Source organism: Nerophis ophidion, linkage group LG06 (genome assembly GCF_033978795.1).
Source record: "Nerophis ophidion isolate RoL-2023_Sa linkage group LG06, RoL_Noph_v1.0, whole genome shotgun sequence".
Lineage (NCBI taxonomy): Eukaryota > Metazoa > Chordata > Actinopteri > Syngnathiformes > Syngnathidae > Nerophis > Nerophis ophidion.
This window is the reverse complement of record NC_084616.1, coordinates 66775076-66797168: the sequence shown is the minus strand read 5'-3', so window position 1 is coordinate 66797168 and position 22093 is coordinate 66775076. Positions and strand designations below refer to the sequence as shown.

The 22093-nt window shown below is 40.3% G+C and overlaps 1 protein-coding gene across 3 annotated transcripts in view; it reads right to left on the bottom strand.

Moving 5' to 3' along the window:
* acp2 (acid phosphatase 2, lysosomal) overlaps positions 1-7722 on the bottom strand; it is a 40587-nt gene extending 32865 nt beyond the window's left edge. The window contains exons 1-3 of one of the 3 annotated variants that reach the window (XM_061904658.1): positions 6625-6700; positions 6494-6559; positions 4938-5071 (exon numbers count right to left, since the gene is read on the bottom strand). In XM_061904658.1, the coding sequence (XP_061760642.1) occupies positions 4938-5071; positions 6494-6559; positions 6625-6685 (261 nt within the window). In that variant the 5' untranslated portion in view covers positions 6686-6700. Of the gene's footprint in view, positions 1-4937; positions 5072-6493; positions 6560-6624; positions 6701-7472 lie in introns of those variants that run through there. The other 2 variants (XM_061904659.1, XM_061904660.1) reach the window with 2 other exon arrangements.
* Positions 7723-22093: the final 14371 nt, after the last annotated feature.

Below are 22093 nucleotides of genomic sequence, written 5' to 3'. Positions count from 1 at the left end.
TTAAAGTGTGTCAAAATCACCAACAACTGGTGTACTGACCATGGCATTACTGTCCTCGTTTGCACTGGCAATTCCCCTGACCAAAACCCCATAGAGAATGTGTGGGTCATTGTGAAGAAGAAACTGAAAAACACCAGACCCAATAATGCAAATGAGCTAAAGGCCGCTATTGAAGCATCCTGTGCATCCATAAGACCTCAGCAATACAACAGGCTGATAGCCTCCATGCCACGCCGCAATGATGCAGTAATCCCTGCAAACGGATTCCCAATCAAGTACTGAGTGCAAGAATTGACATTTTCAAATGTTTGATTTTGTTCTGCTGTTATAAATCTTTTTTTTTACTTGGTCTGAGGAAATATTCTATTTTTTTCAGATAGGATTTTTTGAGTTTTCTTAAGCTGTACGCCATAATCAGCAATATTAAAATAGTAAACAGCTTGCAATATTTCAGTTGATGTGTAATGAATCCAGAATGTATGACATTTTCATGTTTTTAGTTGAATTACAGAAAATAAAAGGACTTTATCACAATATTCTAATTTTCTGAGAGAGTACTATATATAGTGGCAATCTAAGTTAAAAGTTAAAGTCCCAACGATAGTCACACACACACTAGGTGTGATGAAAGTATCCTCTGTATTTGACCCATCCCGGTGTTCACCCGCTGGGAGTTGAGGGAAGCAGTGAGCAGCAGCGGTGGCCACGCTCGAGAATCATTTTGGTGATTTAGGGCAAACCCTTTAAATATATGTGTGTATTTTGTCATTTAGTATAAATGTTTAACACTACAAACGATCAAATGTATAATAAGGTCAAGCTGTGATGCCCAATAGATGACGCGCAGGCTACTTATGAAACGTAGCTGTTTTTTTATGACGCTAGAAAAAGCATGTAATGAAAACAAGCTGACACATTGATACTAATAAGGAACAAAAACACAAATATTTGTCTTTAAATATATGTGATATACCTGCTCAGTGGCCTTGTGATTAGAGTGTCCACCCTGAGATCGGTAGGTCGTGAGTTGACACCCTGACAGAGTCATACCAAAGACTATAAAAATGGGACCCATTACCTCCCTGCTTGGCGCTCAGCATCAAGGGTTGGAATTGGAGGTTAAATCACCAAAAATTATTCCTTGCTGCTCACTGCTCCCCTCACCTCCCAGGGGGTGAACAAGAGGATGGGTCAAATGCAGAGGACAAATTTCACTACACCTAGTGTGTGTGTGACCATTATTGGTACTTTAACTTTAACTTAATGTATAACTTTTTTGGGGCCTTTTTATTAGATTATTTATTATAAAATTTCATGATAGTGTCGCATGCAACCCTCCCACCCCAACATTGTTTTACCAAACATAATTAATAACCATGATTAACAGGAAAATACAATTCCAGTAGGAATTGTGTGTGAATGCCCTATGCTGGAGCTAAACTAAAATGCAGAAGGAATGTAGATCATTGTAATAATATGTTTTGTTTGAATGTAAAGTAGGAATGGTTTTAATATTGATGAATGCTTGTTTAAATGTGAGTGAAATGTATAAGGAAATATAGTTTGACTGGGTAATGGTTTAAATGTCCAAATACTGTGATTGTAAGAAACATTTGAATGCTGAAGACAGTAAACTCTACTGCAAGATTCGTAGGTTGTGAGTTCAAACCCCGGCCGAGCCATACAAAAGACTATAAAAATGGGACCCATTACCTCCCTGCTTGAGACACAGCATCAAGGATTGAAATTGGGGTTTAAATAACCAAAGATGATTACCGGGCACGGCCACCGCTGCTGCTCAATGCTCTCCTCACCATCCAGGAGGTTGTCAAGGGTGACGGGTCAAATGCAGAGAATAATTTCGCCACACCTAGTGTGTGTGTGACAATCATGGGTACTTTACCTTTTAACGTACGATGAATTTAGAGATGAAAGATGTATGTTTTAACAGTTGGAATTAAACTGTGATACTGGCTGCAAAATTTTTCAAAGAAGCATGCATCCCACAAGGAATTTACTCAATTAAACCTTTCATAAGTCAGTCCATACCTTCGGGCAAACAGGATTTGAACCAGTTCCACCTGTTTGAAAGCCAACCATGCTAAACACTGTGGTAAACTGTCAGGTTTTCAAACCAGTTTGCTACTTTGTGTGCGACAGGACCAACTTTTCTGGATAAAATCGAGTATGAATAAATGTTTTTTCTTTACAATAAAAACTATTTATTTATATGTATACTAGACTGTAAATATTTTTTAAAGAAAATTTCGCTTTTATGGTCCCTTTCGAGGCTCGAACCCTTTACAGCGGGGTGATAGGCATGTATGTTAGCCACTTTGCCATACTGCAAATGGACAACCAACGGTACGGTAGAATATTGTGACATAGCATGTTGGTGATGTTTTACGTCCTATACGACTTATTTCTGCTCAAACTCTTAATGGATATGTCCCGATACATCATGAAGAAAATTTGAACGTGTAAAACGTATCAAACATTTAGAAAATCAGGCAGTTGCTTTAAGCTGCGGGCATTACACTACAGGCTCTTCCCACTCATTCTGTCTCCTTCTCACAGAAAAGTGCACCTTCTTACACACGTCACATACTGTCACGTCATACGTCACATACGTATACGTCCTCGCGAAGCAGAGAGGTAGCGGCATGGGTAACGTTAGCTGTGGTGTGAGTGGTAATACGAGAAAGAAGGTGCTAATCTGGTAACAAATAAAGGAAGAATTAATTCCCAAGAAAAACATGGTGGTGGTTTGGCTTCAAGTGGGAATATGTCGAACAAACAACCATAATTTGTCAAGTGTGGTGCTAAAGCGTTGCTAAAATGTAGCATCATTTGAAGGGTCACCTGCTAGAGAATGAAGAGTTTTTACTCCGCATGTCAACATCTCCATTCGGTGTCATACGCCCACAAAATCATGCACAAAAGTGCACTTTATTTGTTTTAAACTATTGTAGTGGCATTCTGTACCAAAAGTGCACTTTAACTTTGTGTTGTTTTGATATGCCATCTTAGTGACGTCTTGCACTAAAGTGGACTAACAGCTTGTTTTAAAGTGTCTCTGACAATCTTGCACTTTCTGTTTTGGAAATGACATGAATGTTTGTGCCACTGCTTAATAGCTGTGTAATACATACAGTTTTGGACAATTTACTTAATTGTGATTTCCCTCTCTGCATGAAAGTTTAAAATAAGTATATATTAATGCAGTATGAACAAGAATGTTTTAAAGGCCTACTGAAACCCACTACTACCGACCACGCAGTCTGATAGTTTATAGATCAATGATGAAAAATTAACATTGCAACACATGCCAATACGGCCTTTTTAGTTTACTAAATTGCAGTTTTAAATTTCGCGCCAAGTATCCTGTTGAAAACGATGCGTGACGTCACGGATTGTAGCGGACATTTTGTTCCAGCCCGATCCCAGCTATAAGTGGTCTGCTTTAATCGCATAATTACACAGTATTCTGGACATCTGTGTTGCTGAATCTTTTGCAATTTGTTCAATTAATAATGGAGACGTCAAATAAGAATGATGTAGGTGGGAAGCGGTGTATTGCAGCTGCCTTTAGCAACATAAACACAACCGGTGTTTCCTTGTTTACATTCCCGAAGGTGAAGCTTTACTATGGAACAGAGCGGTCAAGCAAACATGGTTCTCTACCACATGTCAACCGGCCGGTTTCGGTGAGAAAATTGTGGTAATAAGTCGGCTCTTACCGTAGACATGAGCGGAGCTTGCGTCGTTCCTCGTGCACCTGTCAAAGAGGCAGCTGCGGACTCTCTTGCCTCCTCCGACCGGCCGCCCCCGAACGTGGGATGCTTCCACCGTGGAGGAGGGGGAAAAAAAGCTCAGCCCGGCCCGACCGGCTGCCTTCGCCTCGTCCAGAAACATGGCTTCCCTCAGAGACACTGGCGTTCACCACACCCGTGGCCACACCACTCCGACTTTCAGGTATGACTTTATAATCTCACTAAAACACTAGTAACACAATAAGCGGAATAAGGGATTTTCCAGAATTATCCTAGTAAATGTGTCTAATAACATCTGAATCGCTCCCACTGCCCTCTTTTTTTTTCAAGTCCTTCACTCTCACTTTCCTCATCCACGAATCCTTCATCCTTGCTCAAATTAATGGGGAAATTGTCGCTTTCTCGGTCCGAATCGCTCTAGCTGCTGGTGGCCATGATTGTAAAACAATGTGAGGAGCTCCACAACCCGTGACGTCACGCGCACATCAGCTGCTACTTCCGGTACAGGCAAGGCTTTTTTATCAGCGACCAAAAGTTGCAAACTTTATCGTCAATGTTCTCTACTAAATCCTTTCAGCAAAAATATGGCAATATCGCGAAATGATCAAGTATGACACAAAGAATGGACCTGCTATCCCAGTTAAATAAGAAAATCTCATTTCAGTAGGCCTTTAAAGGCCTACTGAAACCCACTACTATCAACCACGCAGTCTGATAGTTTACATATCAATGATGAAATATTAACATTGCAACACATGCCAATACGGCCTTTTTAGTTTACTAAATCGCAATTTTAAATTTCCTGCGAGTTTCTTGTTGAAAACGTTGCGGAATGATGACGCGTACGCGTGACGTCACAGACTGTAAGGAAATATTAGCGCTGCACCAAACACGGCTAAAAGTCGTCTCTGTTCATGGCATAATCACACAGTATTTTGACATCTGTGTTGTTGAATCTTTTGCATTTTTTAATTTAATAATGGAGACTATAAAGAACAATGCTGTTGATGGAAAGTGGTGGATTGCAGCTGTCTTTAGCACCGAGACACAGCCGGTGTTTCTTTGTTTGTTGTGAAGCTTTAACACAGAGCGGTCAAGCGAACATGTTTTCTCTACGTCAACCAGCATGTTTTTGGATGGGAAAATATGTTATATATATCTTACCAGAGAAATCATTGGATTATTCGTCGTCCTGCAGCAGCTGTTTAAAAAGCAGCTGTGAGCTTGGTTCCTCGGCTTCTCTCTGAGACACTTCGTGTTCACCGCAGCCATCAGACCTCGAGGTATGTCTTTACAATCTTTAAAAGCTCACTAAAACACTATTAAAACAATAAGCAGATAAGGGATCTTCCAGAATGATCCTAGTAAATGTGTCTAATTACATCTTAAACGCTCACACTGCCGCCGTTTTTTTTTCCGTTTTTTTCTAGTCCTTCACTATCAATATCCTAATTCACGAATCTTTCATCCTCGCTCAAATTAATGGGGTAATTGTCGCTTTCTCGGTCCGAATTGCTCTTACTGCTGGTGGCTCCCATTAAAAACAATGTGAATATGTGTGGAGCCCTGCAACTCGTGACGTCACGCGCACATACTTCCGGTAAAGGCAGGGCTTTTCTACTAGCGACCAAAAGTTGCGAACTTTATCGTCGATGTTGTCTACTAAATCCTTTCAGCAAAAATATGGCAATATCGCGAAATGATCAAGTATGACACATAGAATGGACCTGCTATCCCCAATTAAATAAGAAAATCTAATTTCAGTAGGCCTTTAATGTAGACGCATAGAATCCTCATACTGGTGTGATTATGTGCGTCAAGTGTTCATTCAAGGCTAAGGCAAAATATCGAGATGTAAATCGTGTATCGAGAAATGGCCTAAAAATATTGAGATATTAAAAAAAGGCCATATCGCCCAGCCCTAGTGGTGACTATGAAGTGCAGTGAAGTAACTTAGCTTATTGCTGTTGTAAGCATTTCACCAATCTCGCGCACTTTGCAAATTATACATAATTTCCATTGTGCGCAATCAATTTGAATATCGCAAGACGAGATTTAAGACGAGATTTTGTGGATTGTTTAGTCAGTAACCCTACATTATTATATTTCATAAATAGTGAACCAAGTTGTGGTAGTAGTTTAGTCAGTAGTTTAGTCATGGATGTACACTGTATAGTGGTTAGGGTTAGGGTTGGACTGATTTGAGGGCAATACTCAGTTATATTGTCCCGACTACAAATGAATAGATTTACATAAGTATTTAAAGGCCTACTAAAATTAGATTTTCTTATTTAAACGGGGATAGCAGGTCCATTCTATGTGTCATACTTGATCATTTCGCGATATTGCCATATTTTTGCTGAAAGGATTTAGTAGAGAACATCCACGATAAAGTTTGCAACTTTCGGTGCTAAGAGAAATGCCCTGCCTCTACCGGAAGTCGCAGACGATGACGTCACATGTTTGATGGCTCCTCACGTATTCACATTGTTTTTAATGGGAGCCTCCAACAAAAAGTGCTATCCGGACCGAGAAAACGACAATTTCCCCATTAATTTGAGCGAGGATGAAAGATTCGTGTTTGAGGATATTGATAGCGACGGACTAGAAAAAAAAATTGGGACGGATTCCGATGTTTTTAGACACATTTACTAGGTTACTTCTGGGAAATCCCTTATCTTTCTATTGTGTTGCTAGTGTTTTAGTGAGTTTAATATTACCTGATAGTCGGAAGGGTGTCTCCACGGGTGTCTTGACACGCAGTGTCTCAGGGGAGTCGACGGCAGCTATGGACGGCAGAAGCTCAGCTTTTCTCCGGTAAGAACTGACCTTTTAACCACAAATTTCTCACCCAAACATGCTGGTTGACATGTGGTCGGGATCCATGTTCTCTTGACCGCGCTCTGATCCATAGGAAAGTTTCACCTCCAGGAATTTTAAACAAGGAATCACCGTGTGTTTGTGTGGCTAAAGGCTAAAGCTTCCCAACTCCATCTTTCTACTGTGACTTCTCCAATATTAATTGAACAAATTGCAAAAGATTCAGCAACACAGATGTCCAAAATACTGTGTAATTATGCGGTAAAAGCAGACGACTTTTAGCTGTGTGTGTGCGCAGCGCTCATACTTCCTAAAAACCCGTGACGTCTTGCGTACGCGTCATCATTACACAACGTTTCGAAGACGAAACTCCCAGGAAATTTAAAATTTTAATTCAGTAAATCAAAAAGGCTGTATTGGCATGTGTTGCAATGTTGATATTTCATCATTGATATATAAACTATCAGACTGCGTGGTGGGTAGTAGTTGGTTTCAGTAGGCCTTCAATAAATTATTTTGACACCAAAAACATGTATTTGCAAAATGTGCACCACACATTTTTCAAATATATAGCTGGAAGCAATTTGCAAAAATATTGCGTATTACACTTTTAAATCACACTAAATTAGACTTTAATAGATACGTTGACCTTCTTGTCGGGGGAAGTAAGTAACAGTGTTTCACAAGCTGGACACTATTGTATCCGAGTTATTTATTCAGTGTTGCCTAATAAAACAAATGATAAAATATTTACAAAATGTGAAACACTAAGGCTTTATGATACACATTTTCCAACCATAACACTTAGCACCGTTACATACTTGAGCTTTTTAGAAAAATTTAATTAAAAAAAAAAACAACAAAAAAGAAAGCACTCACCACAGTTACATAGTGCAGTTTTTTCCCGGCTGCGCCTTCCACGCCGAGCGAGCCCAGTGCCGAGAGAAACAGCAGGAATTCAGGGAGCATTTCAGAGTCCGACTCCGTCTGCAAAGTCTTGGTGAACTGCGAGCAGATAGCCGAGAGTCACAAGACAGGATGTGAAGATAGTTACACGATGTGAGCTTTAGTAGCACACAGATAAACATAAACAGTTCATCCCATTTGCTTCTTCTTCTGCGCTATAATCCAACGTCACACTTCGGCGTATTCTGGCACCATGCTGCCCCCCACAGGCGGACACGTTTCATGCAATTTGTTCTATATTACCATTGTTCAGAGTCTTATAACATCAATCAATCAATCAATGTTTACTTATATAGCCCTAAATCACTAGTGTCTCAAAGGGCTGCACAAACCACTACGACATCCTCGGTAGGCCCACATAAGGGCAAGGAAAACTCACACCCAGTGGGACATCGGTGACAATAATGACCCAGTGGGACGTCGGTGACAATGATGACTATGAGAACCTTGGAGAGGAGGAAAGCAATGGATGTCGAGCGGGTCTAACATGATACTGTGAAAGTTCAATCCATAATGGATCCAACACAGTCGCGAGAGTCCAGTCCAAAGCGGATCCAACACAGCAGCGAGAGTCCCGTTCACAGCGGAGCCAGCAGGAAACCATCCCAAGCGGAGGCGGATCAGCAGCGCAGAGATGTCCCCAGCCGATACACAGGCAAGCAGTACATGGCCACCGGATCGGACCGGACCCCCTCCACAAAGGAGAGTGGGACATAGAAGAAAAAGAAAAGAAACGGCAGATCAACTGGTCTAAAAAGGGAGTCTATTTAAAGGCTAGAGTATACAAATGAGTTTTAAGGTGAGACTTAAATGCTTCTACTGAGGTGGCATCTCGAACTGTTACCGGGAGGGCATTCCAGAGTACTGGAGCCCGAACGGAAAAAGCTCTATAGCCCGCAGACTTTTTTTGGGCTTTGGGAATCACTAATAAGCCGGAGTCCTTTGAACGCAGATTTCTTGCCGGGACATATGGTACAATACATTCGGCAAGATAGGATGGAGCTAGACCGTGTAGTATTTTATACATAAGTAGTAAAACCTTAAAGTCACATCTTAAGTGCACAGGAAGCCAGTGCAGGTGAGCCAGTACAGGCGTAATGTGATCAAACTTTCTTGTTCTTGTCAAAAGTCTAGCAGCCGCATTTTGTACCAACTGTAATCTTTTAATGCTAGACATGGGGAGACCCGAAAATAATACGTTACAGTAATCGAGGCGAGACGTACATCCATCCATTCATTTTCTACCGCTTACAGTTGTGATCAAATTTATTCAACCCCCACACAATTTTGGTGTTTTAACAAGTTGGACATTTATTACGTATTTTGTTTATAGTCATATCAAATAAAGATGTGTCAAATAGACAAATGCAACTTAAATTGTAACACCGTATTTTACAAAATACCAAAAAAGGACATTTTTCCTAATATCTCATTGACAAAATTATTCAACCCCCTAGTTACATGCATCTTTAGTACTTAGTAGAACACCCTTTGGCAGTGATTACATCCTTCAAACGTGATACATAACCGGACACAAGCTTCTTGCAACCATCTACAGCATGGGTGTCAAACTCTGGCCCGCAGGCCAAATTTGGCCCGCCCTGTAATTTCATTTGGCCCTTGAGGCAATAATAAATTAACATTAGAGCTGGCCCGCCGGTATTATACAGTGGCAGTGCCGCTGTATCACCGCATTCAAAGCAAATTCTCATACTTGCCAACCCTCCCGATTTTTCCAGGAGAATCCCGAATTTCAGTGTCCCCCCGAAAATCTCCCGGGGCAACCATTCACCCGAATTTCCACCCGGACAACAATATTGGGGGTGTGCCTTAAAAGTACTGCTTTTAGCATTCTCTACAACCTGCCGTCACGTCCGCTTTTCCTCCATACAAACAGCGTGCCGGCCCAGTCACGTAATATATGCGGCTTCTACACACACACAAGTGAATGCAAGCCATACTTGGTCAACATCCATACAGGTCACACTGAAGGTGGCCGTATAAACAACTTTAACACTGTTACACCACACTGTGAACCCACACCAAACAAGAATGACAAACACATTTTGGGAGAACATCCGCACCGTAACACAACATAAACACAACAGAACAAATACCCAGAAACCCTTGCAGCACTAACTCTTCAATGACGCTACAATATACACCGCCGCTACCAACAAACTCGATTTTGCATGTCACTATAGAGTTATATAAGCCTCGCTTGTTCAATATTCAATGCAAAACTTGTTTGGGTCCCTATTAAAAGGTTAAGTTGTTCAACTTTGGCCCGTGGCTTTGTTCAGTTTAGAATTTTGGCCCACTCTGTATTTGAGTTTGACACCCCTGATCTACAGGTATTTTAGCCCATTCCTCTTGGGCAAAGGCCTCCAGTTCATTCATATTCTTGGGCTTGCGTGCTGCAACTGCCTTCTTCAAGTCCCACCACAGGTTTTCTATAGGATTTAGGTCTGGTGACTGTGAAGGCCACTTCAGAGTCCTCCAGCCCTTCTTCTGCAACCACTCTGATGTTGATTTGGAGGTATGAGGTATCGTCTCCCAAGCCTCAGATTCGTCACTGACTTCATGACATTTGCAGCCAATATATCCTGTTAGGAAATAGAATTCATAATGCCTTGAACGCGCTGGAGATTCCCGGTACCTGAGGCAGAGAAACAGCCCCAGAGCATGATTAACCCCCCCCCCCCACCATGCTTAACAGTAGGCAAGGTGTTCTTCTCTTTGTAAGCTTCATTTTTTTCTCCTCCAGACATAACGTTGATTCATAGGCCCAAAGAGTTCCAGTTTTGTGTCATCACTCCATAGAAACAGTTTCCCAAAACCTTTGGGGTTTGTCCAGATGATTTTTGGCATACTGGAGTCTTTTTCCTTGTGCCTGGTAGTCAGAAGTGGGGTGCGCCTGGGAGTTCTGGCATGGAGGCCTTCATCTCGTAGGTAACGTACAGAGTGCCATAGGGTTCGGTTCTTGGCCCTGCATTTTTCAGTATCTGTATACTGCTGCTAGGCGACATCATATGCAAATGCAGTGTTAGCTTTCACTGTTATGCTGCAGAAACCCAACTTTACATGCCGGATTGTAGTCATCTGGAAGTGTGTCTTAATTCAAAGAAACAATGGATGTCGATCAACTTTTTGCATCTTCACACAGGCACTTAATTAAGGATACCACCTTAAAATGTGACAACAAAACAATTATACAAAGCGAGACGGTGAAAAATCTCAAAATAATTTTCGACCCAACTCTATTGTTGAAGTTGCAAATGAAGAGTGTTACCAAAACAGCCTTCTTTCATCTCCATAACATCGCTAAAAATCCGTCCCATTTTGTCCACAAGCAACGATCAGTATTCATGCGTTCATTACATCTTGTTTCAATTACTTGTACATATTATTTTTGGTCCCGTGGCCACGGGATTAGGTCTCTGCTTTTTGCAGATTATGTAGTCCTGATGGCTTCATCTGGCCAAGATCTTCAGCTCTGGATCGGTTCGCAGCCGAGTGTGAAGTGACCGGAATGAGAATCAGCACCTCCAAGTCCGAGTCCATGGTTCTCGCCCGGAAAAGGGTGGAGTGCCATCTCCGGGTTGGGGAGGAGACCCTGCCCCAAGTGGAGGAGTTCAAGTACCTAGGAGTCTTGTTCACGAGTGGGGGAAGAGTGGATCGTGAGATCGACAGGCGGATCGGTGCGGCGTCTTCAGTAATGCAGACGTTGTATCGATCCGTTGTGGTGAAGAAGGAGCTGAGCCGGAAGGCAAAGCTCTCAATTTACCGGTCGATCTACGTTCCCATCCTCACCCATGGTCATGAGCTCTGGGTCATTACCGAAAGGATAAGATCACGGGTACAAGCGGCCGAAATGAGTTTCCTCCGCCGGGTGGCGGGGCTCTCCCTTAGAGATAGGGTGAGAAGCTCTGCCATCCGGGAGGAGCTCAACGTAAAGCCGCTGCTCCTCCACATCGAGAGGAGCCAGATGAGGTGGTTCGGGCATCTGGTCAGGATGCCACCCGAACGCCTCCCTAGGGAGGTGTTTAGGGCACGTCCAGCTGGTAGGAGGCCACGGGAAAGACCCAGGACACGTTGGGAAGACTATGTCTCCCGGCTGGCCTGGGAACGCCTCGGGATCCCCCGGGAAGAGCTAGACGAAGTGGCTGGAGAGAGGGATGTCTGGGCCTCCCTGCTTAGGCTGCTGCCCCCGCGACCCGACCTCGGATAAGCGGAAGATGATGGATGGATGGATTATTTTTGGTTCTCCCTATGTTAAGCATTAAAAGATTATAGTTGGTACAAAATCCGACTGCTAGACTTTTGACAAGGACAAGAACGTTTGATTCATATTATGCCTATACTGGCTCAGCTGCACTGGCTTCCTGTGCACTTAAGATGCGACTTTAAAGTTTTATTGCTTACGTATATAATAATAAACGGTCTAACTCTATGTTCTCTGGCAGATTGTATTGTAACATATATCCGGACAATCCGGGAAATCTGCGTTCAAAGAACTCTGGCTTACTAGTGATTCCCAGAGCCCAAAAACGTCTACAGGCTTGGGAGCGTTTCTATTTGGGCTCCAGTACTCTGGAATGCCCGATCGGTAACAGTTAGAGATGCTACCACTGTAGTCCCATTTTAAAACTAATTTATACACTCTAGCATTTTAAATGGACCCCTTTTAAGAACTGTTGATCTTCCGCTTCTCTTTTCTGCTCTAACAATGTACTTGTCGTTTCTTGTAGTTGGTCAGGAAGGATTTTGGTGGGAGAAACATTACTAAATAGAATGTTTGCACCTCCATGTTTGACAGTAGTGATGATGTTGTTGGATTCAGATTCAACATTTCTCAGCAAACAAACCGTCCACTCGATCCCAAACATCTCCATTTTCTTTTCCTGTGACCTCATCACATTCTCCCTGTTGCCTTGTGTGACTCATTCAGGTGTCTGCAAAGCACTTTGAGTTGCTTTGTGTGCAAATCGTGCTCTACAAATAAACTTGCATTGCCTTGATTGTCAGTCCATTCCAGTGTTTTGCAGGTCTACAAAAGCAATCTCGTCTATGGTTTGGTTTTGCATATTTTGGTGCAGAGGTTTGAATGGAAGATATGTAGCATTATGAATGAAACCTAATTGTAGCTATGTCTAATTGCAAATTAATTTATAAAACACAATAATAGGCAGACAAAAAGTTCCATGTGGACATTGTTAGCATCAGCTTAGATAAACACAATAAGCTGTGGTATATCACAGGAATTTAAATACACATGCGTCTGTAAATTAGGACGTAGTTAGTTTAGACCAGGGGTCACCAACGCGGTGCCCACGGGCACCAGGTAGCCTGTAAGGACCAGATGAGTAGCCCGCTGGCCTGTTCTAAAAATAGCTCAAATAGCAGCACTTACCAGTGAGCCGCCTCTATTTTTTAAATGTTATTTATTTACTAGCAAGCTGGTCTCGCTTTGCTCGACATTTTTAATTCTAAGAGAGAAAAGACTCAAATAGAATTTGAAAATCCAAGAAAATATTTTAAAGACTTGGTCTTCACTTGTTTAAATAAATTAATCTATTTTTTACTTTGCTTCTTATAACATTCAGAAAGACAATTTTAGAGAAAAAATACAGCCTTACAATGATTTTGGGATTTTTAAACACATATACCTTTTTACCTTTTAAATTCCTTCCTCTTCTTTCGTGACATTTTAAATGAATGTTCAAGGTCTTTTTTTAATTGTAAAGAATAATAAATACATTTTAATTTAATTCTTCATTTTAGCTTCTGTTTTTTTGACGAAAAATATTTGTGAAATAATTCTTCAAATTTATGACTAAAATTAAAAAAAAATATTCTGGCAAATCTAGAAAATCTGTAGAATTAAATTTAAATCTTATTTCAAAGTCTTTTGAATTTCTTTGAAAATGTTTGTTCTGGAAAATCTAGAAGAAATAATGATTTGTCTTTATTAGAAATATAGCTTGGTCCAATTTGTTATATATTCTAACAAAGTGCAGATCGGATTTTGACCTATTTAAAACATGTCATCAAAATTTTAAAATGAATCTTAATCAGGAAAAATTACTAAGGATGTTCCTTAAATTATTTTTTTGATTTTTTCAAAAAGATTTGAATTAGCTAGTTTTTCTCTTCATTTTTTTCGGTTGAATTTTGAAATTTAAATAGTCGAAACTGAAGATAAACTATGTTTGAAAATTTAATTTTCATTTTTGTCGTGTTTTCTCCTCTTTTAAACCGTTCAATTAAGTGTTTTTTTCATCATTTATTTTCTACAAAAAACCTTCCGTAAAAGGAAAAAAAAATGTACGATGTAATGACAGACAGAAATAGCCATTTTTTTTAATACATATAGATTTATTTATTAAAGTTAAATTGAGCAAATTGGCTATTTCTGGCAATTTATTAAAGTGTGTATCAAACTGGTAGCCCTTCGCATTAATCAGTACCCAAGAAGTAGCTCTTGGTTTCAAAAAGGTTGGTGACCCCTGGTTTAAACCCACATTTGGTGGAATAAACCCTTTATACGCACAGCAACAACATTCAGTGCTGTCTTTGTTTTCTCCAGCCTTTTTATCTGTTATTTTGTTTTCAGCCTGAGCATGTTTATAGAGAATGTGTGACAAATTTTTACTGGAGCTGTTTATGTGTTTGCTCATATGTCAGATTATAGCCGGCAGCTAATGCTGAAAACACACGCTTCAAACAGGCTTAGCCCTGATAAGTCATCACCACAGCAAAACAGCCAAGGGTCAAAACGTCAAACAAAGGCCAGAACCACGTCACTAATCATGAGTTCGTTTGTGATATGGCGATTACCCTTCATCAGTGGGTAGATACGAATCCTTTTATCATCTACATATGTAAACATATTGACACTTTTGTGGCTGAGTTACAACCTGCTTGATGTAGATTTAGTCTAAAAATCCATGTGTGGCATACAAATAAACTGAAAATGATAGAGAAATACTAACTCAGCTCGACAATTTATAGGATTCCAATCACCAATTACCATACATTTTGTGTGACGTCCAAGGGTTGCTGTGACAAAAGACACACATTAAAGCTACAGTAGATAAAATAAGTCAGTACTTTTTAAACTATATTGAGAATAATGTTTGTATAAGACAGTTTATCAATCAATATAAATATCTTTCATTTAACCAGGTTAAAACTCTTTGATATTTAAATCTCTTTTACAAGCTTTATCCGGCCAAGAAGACAGCAAAATCAAGTTACAGAAATACATGTATTAAAAAAAACAAAAAAAGCAGCAGTCACACACTGTATGGGACAGTCTGTCAGACAAATTCGTTTGTTACCTTAAATCTGGCCATTAATCAATCAATCAATCAATCAATGTTTACTTATGTAGCCCTAAATCACTAGTGTCTCAAAGGGCTGCACAAACCACTACGACATCCTCGGTAGGCCCACATAAGGGCAAGGAAAACTCACACCCAGTGGGACATCGGTGACAATAATGACCCAGTGGGACGTCGGTGACAATGATGTCTATGAGAACCTTGGAGAGGAGGAAAGCAATGGATGTCGAGCGGGTCTAACATGATACTGTGAAAGTTCAATCCATAATGGATCCAACACAGTCGCGCGAGTCCAGTCCAAAGCGGATCCAACACAGCAGCGAGAGTCCCGTTCACAGCGGAGCCAGCAGGAAACCATCCCAAGCGGAGGCGGATCAGCAGTGCAGAGATGTCCCCAGCCGATACACAGGCGAGCAGTACATGGCCACCGGATCGGACCGGACTCCCTCCACAAAGGAGAGTGGGACATAGAAGAAAAAGAAAAGAAACGGCAGATCAACTGGTCTAAAAAGGGAGTCTATTTAAAGGCTAGAGTATACAAATGAGTTTTAAGGTGAGACTTAAATGCTTCTACTGAGGTGGCATCTCGAACTGTTACCGGGAGGGCATTCCAGAGTACTGGAGCCCGAACGGAAAACGCTCTATAGCCCGCAGACTTTTTTTGGGCTTTGGGAATCACTAACAAGCCGGAGTCCTTTGAACGCAGATTTCTTGCCGGGACATATGGTACAATACAATCGGCAAGATAGGATGGAGCTAGACCGTGTAGTATTTTATACGTAAGTAGTAAAACCTTAAAGTCACATCTTAAGTGCACAGGAAGCCAGTGCAGGTGAGCCAGTATAGGCGTAATGTGATCAAACTTTCTTGTTCTTGTCAAAAGTCTAGCAGCCGCATTTTGTACCAACTGTAATCTTTTAATGCTAGACATGGGGAGACCCGAAAATAATAGGTTACAGTAATCGAGACGAGACGTAACAAACGCATGGATAATGATCTCAGCGTCTTTAGTGGACAGAATGGAGCGAATTTTAGCGTTATTGCGGAGATGAAAGAAGGCCGTTTTAGTAACGCTTTTAATGTGTGCCTCAAAGGAGAGAGTTGGGTCGAAGATAATACCCAGATTCTTTACCGTGTCGCCTTGTTTAATTGTTTGGTTGTCAAATGTTAGAGTTGTGTTATTAAATAGAGTTCGGTGTCTAGCAGGACCGATAATCAGCATTTCCGTTTTTTTGGCGTTGAGTTGAAAAAGTTAGCGGACATCCATTGTTTAATTTTATTAAGACACGCCTCCAGCTGATTACAATCCGGCATGTTGGTCAGCTTTAGGGGCATGTAGAGTTGGGTGTCATCAGCATAACAGTGAAAGCTAACACCGTATTTGCGTATGATGTCACCTAGCGGCAGCATGTAGATGCTGAAGAGTGCAGGGCCAAGGACCGAACCCTGGGGAACTCCACACATTACATTAACGTAGTCCGAGGTCACATTGTTATGGGAGACACACTGCATCCTATCAGTAAGATAAGAGTTAAACCAAGACAGGGCTATCGATTCCCGCTTCTGCCATCCTAGTCACTGCCGTTGTGTCCTTGGGCAAGACACTTTACCCACCTGCTCCCAGTGCCACCCACACTGGTTTAAATGTAACTTATCAAAACACATACCAATTCGTGTTTTGATACGTTCTAATAAAATATTATGATCGACAGTATCGAAAGCAGCGCTAAGATCGAGGAGCAGCAACATAGATGACGCATCAGAATCCATCGTTAGCAATAGATCATTAGTCATTTTTGCGAGGGCTGTCTCCGTGGAGTGATTTGCCCTGAAACCGGATTGAAAGGTTTCACATAGATTGTTAGACGCTAAGTGTTCATTTAACTGCTCCGCAACAATTTTTTCGAGGATTCTTGAAATAAATTAAGAACACTTAAAGAAACACTTAAACACTTAAAGAAAACCTCAGAATAATGTCTGATTGAATGCTAAAAACGTTACGACAGACCGCTTTAAGAAACATAATGGGATTTTCTATGAAAGATAAAACACTGAATATTGAAAAAATATGAAAGTCACACGACCTTTCGAGCGACATATTTTACAATCAAGTGAAACGCAACAAAAGTGCAACAGACAGTGAAATAGGGACGCAAAGGGTACAAAATAAACCCACCTACAATCTGATGTATCTGATATATCACTAAGCTTTAGAACTTTGTTGTGAAAATCTCCTTCCGCGTCTGTGGAAATGCTTCCCGCCCACACTGCTTGTTGCCTCATCCGAGCTGCTGTGACGTACATTACCATAGTAACTAATTAAATTACCATAGTAACTAATTAGATTACCATAGTAACTGGTATCTCATCCATAAACGCAGATTCCAACCATTGAAATACTTTGTATAGTTGAAGACTTACGGTCATTAGAAAACATCACTGCACATCATAATGGCCGCTACACTTTCCATCTTAAAGATCTAAAAAAAAATGTTTGGGAATGTCCAGCGGGCCAGATCGAAAAGCTTAACGGGCTGCATGTGGCCCCCGGGCCTTAAGTTGCCGAGGTCTGCCTTAGATTGTGTTTATTTCCAAAATTTTCTTTTTTTTGGTTCCATTTCCTGTATGTCTCCCTGAGCGCTCGTTCCCTCACCTGTCCCTGATTGGCAGCCTAGCCACATCTGGTCACAGTTGACAATTAGGCTGCTATTTATGCCTGTTTCACCTTCCAGTCAGGGCTCGAGGATTGTTTCTTTGTTAGCGACTTTTAGCTGCATGTTGTGTGCATAACTGCTCATTCTGTGTTCAGAATTGTTCAATACTTCTCTTACCTGCACGCCGTCCGCCTGTCTCCTGCAACTTTGGGTCAAATCCATCGCAACCATGCGTGCTTATGACACTATAGTTAAAAATACAAATTACTTACAACATTAACAAAAAAACAAGTGATAGATCAAAAATATAAAATCTTTCAGTAAAAAACCCACTATTACAATGCCCAATACAACTGGTTTTTCGATGCTTTAAAATGGAGTGAAATTTCTCCAAAGTAAATAATATAGGTAACCTCAGATCATTTTGTAAGTCATTCTGAAACAAGGGACCAGCATATCTTAAGGTTTTTTTTCCTGCGTCGGCTCTAGGAACTAACATAATATGGATGTCCTGAGACCTGAGACCATAAGCTGTAGCGACTGGAATCTCTACACATATAAGTGCCCAAATAGGTGGGAAACAGCCCAAGAAGAGATTTGTATATAAAACACATCTATCAAGAAAATCTGCGAACAGACAAAGGTGGACAATTTGCTGTGGCATACTAAGTGCAATGGTGGACCAGGTTGCCACAACCAGTATTAAAAGTTAAGGCAAAGTGATGTACAGTACCTAGTGTTTTAAATAAGTGTCAGGTACAAACCCTGTTTCCATATGAGTTGGGAAATTGTGTTATATGTAAATATAAATGGAATACAAAGATTTGCAAATCATTTTCAACCCATATTCAGTTGAATATGCTACAAAGACAACATATTTGATGTTAAAACTGATAAACATTTTTTTTGTTGCAAAAAATCTTTAACTTTAGAATTTGATGCCAGTAACACGTGACAAAGAAGTTGGGAAAGGTGGCAATAAATACTGATAAAGTTGAGGAAAGCTCATCAAACACTTATTTGGAACATCCCACAGGTGTGCAGGCTAATTGAGAACAGGTGGGTGCTATGATTGGGTTTAAAAGCATCTGCCATGAAATGTTAAGTAATTCACAAACAAGGATCGGGCGAGGGTCAACAATTTGTAAGCAAATTGTTGAACAGTTTTAGAACAATATTTCTCAACGAGCTATTGCAATGAATTTAGGGATTTTACCATCTACGGTTCGTAAAATCATCAAAAGGTTCAGAGAATCTGGAGAAATCACTGCACGTAAGCGATGATATTACGGACCTTTGATCCCTCAGGCGGTACTGCATCAAAATCCGACATCAGTGTGTAAAGGATATCACCACATGGGCTCAGGAACACTTCATAAAACCACTGTAAGTAACTACAGTTGGTCGCTACATCTGTAAGTGCAAGTTAAAACTCTACTATGCAAAGCGAAAGCCATTTATCAACAACACCCAGGAACGCCGCCGGCTTCGCTGGGCCCGAGCTCATCTAAGATGGACTGATGCAAAGTGAAAAAGTGTTCTGTGGTCTGACGAGTCCACATTTCAAATTATATTTGGAAACTGTGGACGTAGTGTCCTCTAGAAGAAAGAGGAAAATAACCATCCAGATTGTTATAGGCGCAAAGTTCAAAAGCCAGCATCTGTGATGGTATGGGGGTGTATTAGTGCACAAAGCATTGGATAACTTACACATCTGTGAAGGTACTGAATGGTCTACACAGGTTTTGGAGCAACATATGTTGTCATCCAAGCAACGTTATCATGGACGTCCCTGCTTATTTCAGCAAAACAATGCCAAGCCACGTCTTACAACAGTGTGGCTTCGTGGTAAAAGAGTGCAGGTACTTTCCTGGCCTGCCTGCAGTCCAGACATGTCTCCCATCAAAACGTGTGGCACATTATGAAGCGTAAAATACGACAGCGGAGACCCCGGGCTGTTGAACGACTAAAGCTCTACATAAAAGAAGAATGGGAAATAATTCAACTTTCAAAGCTTCAACAATTAGTTTCCTCAGTTCCCAAAGGTTTTTTGAGTGTTGTTAAAAAAAATGTGATGAAACACAGTGGTGAACATGCCATTTCCCAACTACTTTGGCACGTGTTGCAGCCATGAAATTCTAAGTTACATATTATTTGCAAAAAAAATATAACGTTTTTGAGTTTGAACATCAAATATGTTGCCTTTGTAGTGCATTCAATTAAATATGGGTTGAAAAGGATTTGCAAATCATTGTATTCCGTTTATATTTACATCTAACACAATTTCCCAACTCATATGGACACGGGGTTTGTACATAAAAAACAAGTATCCTAAATCTAGCAAAGGCATGAAAGTGCATGGTCAGGATCAAACGAGTCCTTACTTTTTCAGACAAACTGGACTTGTTTCAAAAGAAAAAAAGACAATTTAATTTTAAGTTTAAACAGGTTTTTCTGTGTGTTATTTAAAAGACAATTTGCCATCAATAACAATCACTAGGTACTTGTGTGGTGACCATTTTAAGTTCGACCACATGAGGAGTTGATATTTTTGGAATGTTCACTAGCATTCCTTTGCCATTTGAGAAAAATATTACCTTAAATGTATTTGCATTGAGCACTCACTGGTCTCAGCTGAGTCAGCTGGGACTGATCAACATCAAAAGCAGACTGCAAGAGCTAAAAGGGTTTGCGCCATCATTGGCATTTAATGGTAAATCTTTTTACACTTTGTCAAAAAGTGGGAACTTCTGCATCTAAGAGCTAATTACCATCCTCTTGAGGTGAAGCAGGCAACCATCGTGTGGCGCACAGAGACCAGATCAGGTCAGTTTCTTAGTCAGTGAAGCAACCATGCGTGGGTGACCCTGTGGGTGAAGTGCCTTGCCCAAGGACCCTATGGCGGTGACTGGGACGGAGGAAGTGGGATTACAAGCGGGAACCCTCCTGCTAGTGGACAACTGCTCTATACAATGTCCATTTATGTTGATATAGATGTACAAATGAAAAATAAAAAATATAGGCATGTAGAACAGTGGTTCTCAACCTTTTTTCAGTGATGTACCCCTTGTGAACATTTTATCAATTCAAGTAACGCCTAATGTTTTTTTCCCTTGGCCTCAGTCTGGACCCCCTCTCCAGCGCCCAGGCTTAGACCGATTTTTCAATTATATATATATATATATATATATATATATATATATATATATATATATATATATATATATATATATTTTATCTCTTATTTTTTCTCCCATTCCCCCCACTTGTTTACCTGTATCTCACCTTTTTTGTTAGGGGCGCTGTAAGCCGTCAGACCTGTCAGCGATCCTGTTCTGTCCCCCTGTAACGTTTGTCTGATCTTGAATGGGATTGTGCTGAAAATTGTAATTTTCCTGAAGGAACTCTCCTGAAGGAATAAATAAAGTACTATCTAATCTAATCCAAACTAATCAGAGCAAACCATTTTTGGTTGAAAAAAAAAAGAGATAAAGAAGTAAAATATGGCACTATGTCCTCAGTTTATGATTTATTAAATTGTATAACAGTGCAAAATATTGCTCATTTGTAGTGGTCTTTCTTGAACTATTTGGAAAAAAAGATATAAAAATAACTGAAAACGTGTTGAAAAATAAAAAAGTGATCCAATTATAAATAAAGATTTCTACACATAGAAGTAATCATTAACTTAAAGTGCCCTCTTTGGGAATTGTAATAGAGATCCATCTGGATTCATGAACTTCATTATAAACATTTCTTCACAAAAAAATAAATCTTTAACATCAATATTTTTGGAACATATCCACAAAAAATCTAGCTGTCAACAATGAATTTTACCATTTTACCAAGTTTACCATGAATTGATTAACGTGGACCCCGTCTTAAACAAGTTGAAAAAGTTATTCGGGTGTTACCATTTAGTGGTCAATTGTACGGAATATGTACTGTACTGTGCAATCCACTAATAAAAGTATCAATCAATCAATCAAGAATATTGCATTGTTGCATTTATTTTCACTCACATTCATATTTTTTTGAAGTATTATTCAATAAATATATTTATAAAGGATTTTTGCATTGTTGCTATTTTTAGAATATTTTTGAAAAATGTCACGTACCCCTTGGCATACCTTCAAGTACCCCCAGAGATACGCGTACCCCCATTTGGGAACCACTGATGTAGAAAATGTATTTGAATTTCATTGGATTGTACCAAAACTGTTTTTTGCATCAAAACAATAATGGATGAAGTTTTAAGGTTAAAGTTTCCGTTGTATATGAGTGCGACCCCCCCACCTCTTTTAAGGGGACGGGCAATATGCGCATTCATATAGTTAGGAGGAGATGCTTCATTTAGCGCAAAAAAGTTGTTTGGTTTAAGCCAGGGACTCGCTGTGAACGGGACTCTCGCTACTGTGTTGGATCCGCTTTGGACTTGACTCTCGCGGTTTTGTTGGATCCATTATGGATTAAACTTTCACGGTATCATGTTAGACCCGCTCGACATCCATTGCTTTTGTCCTCTCCAAGGTTC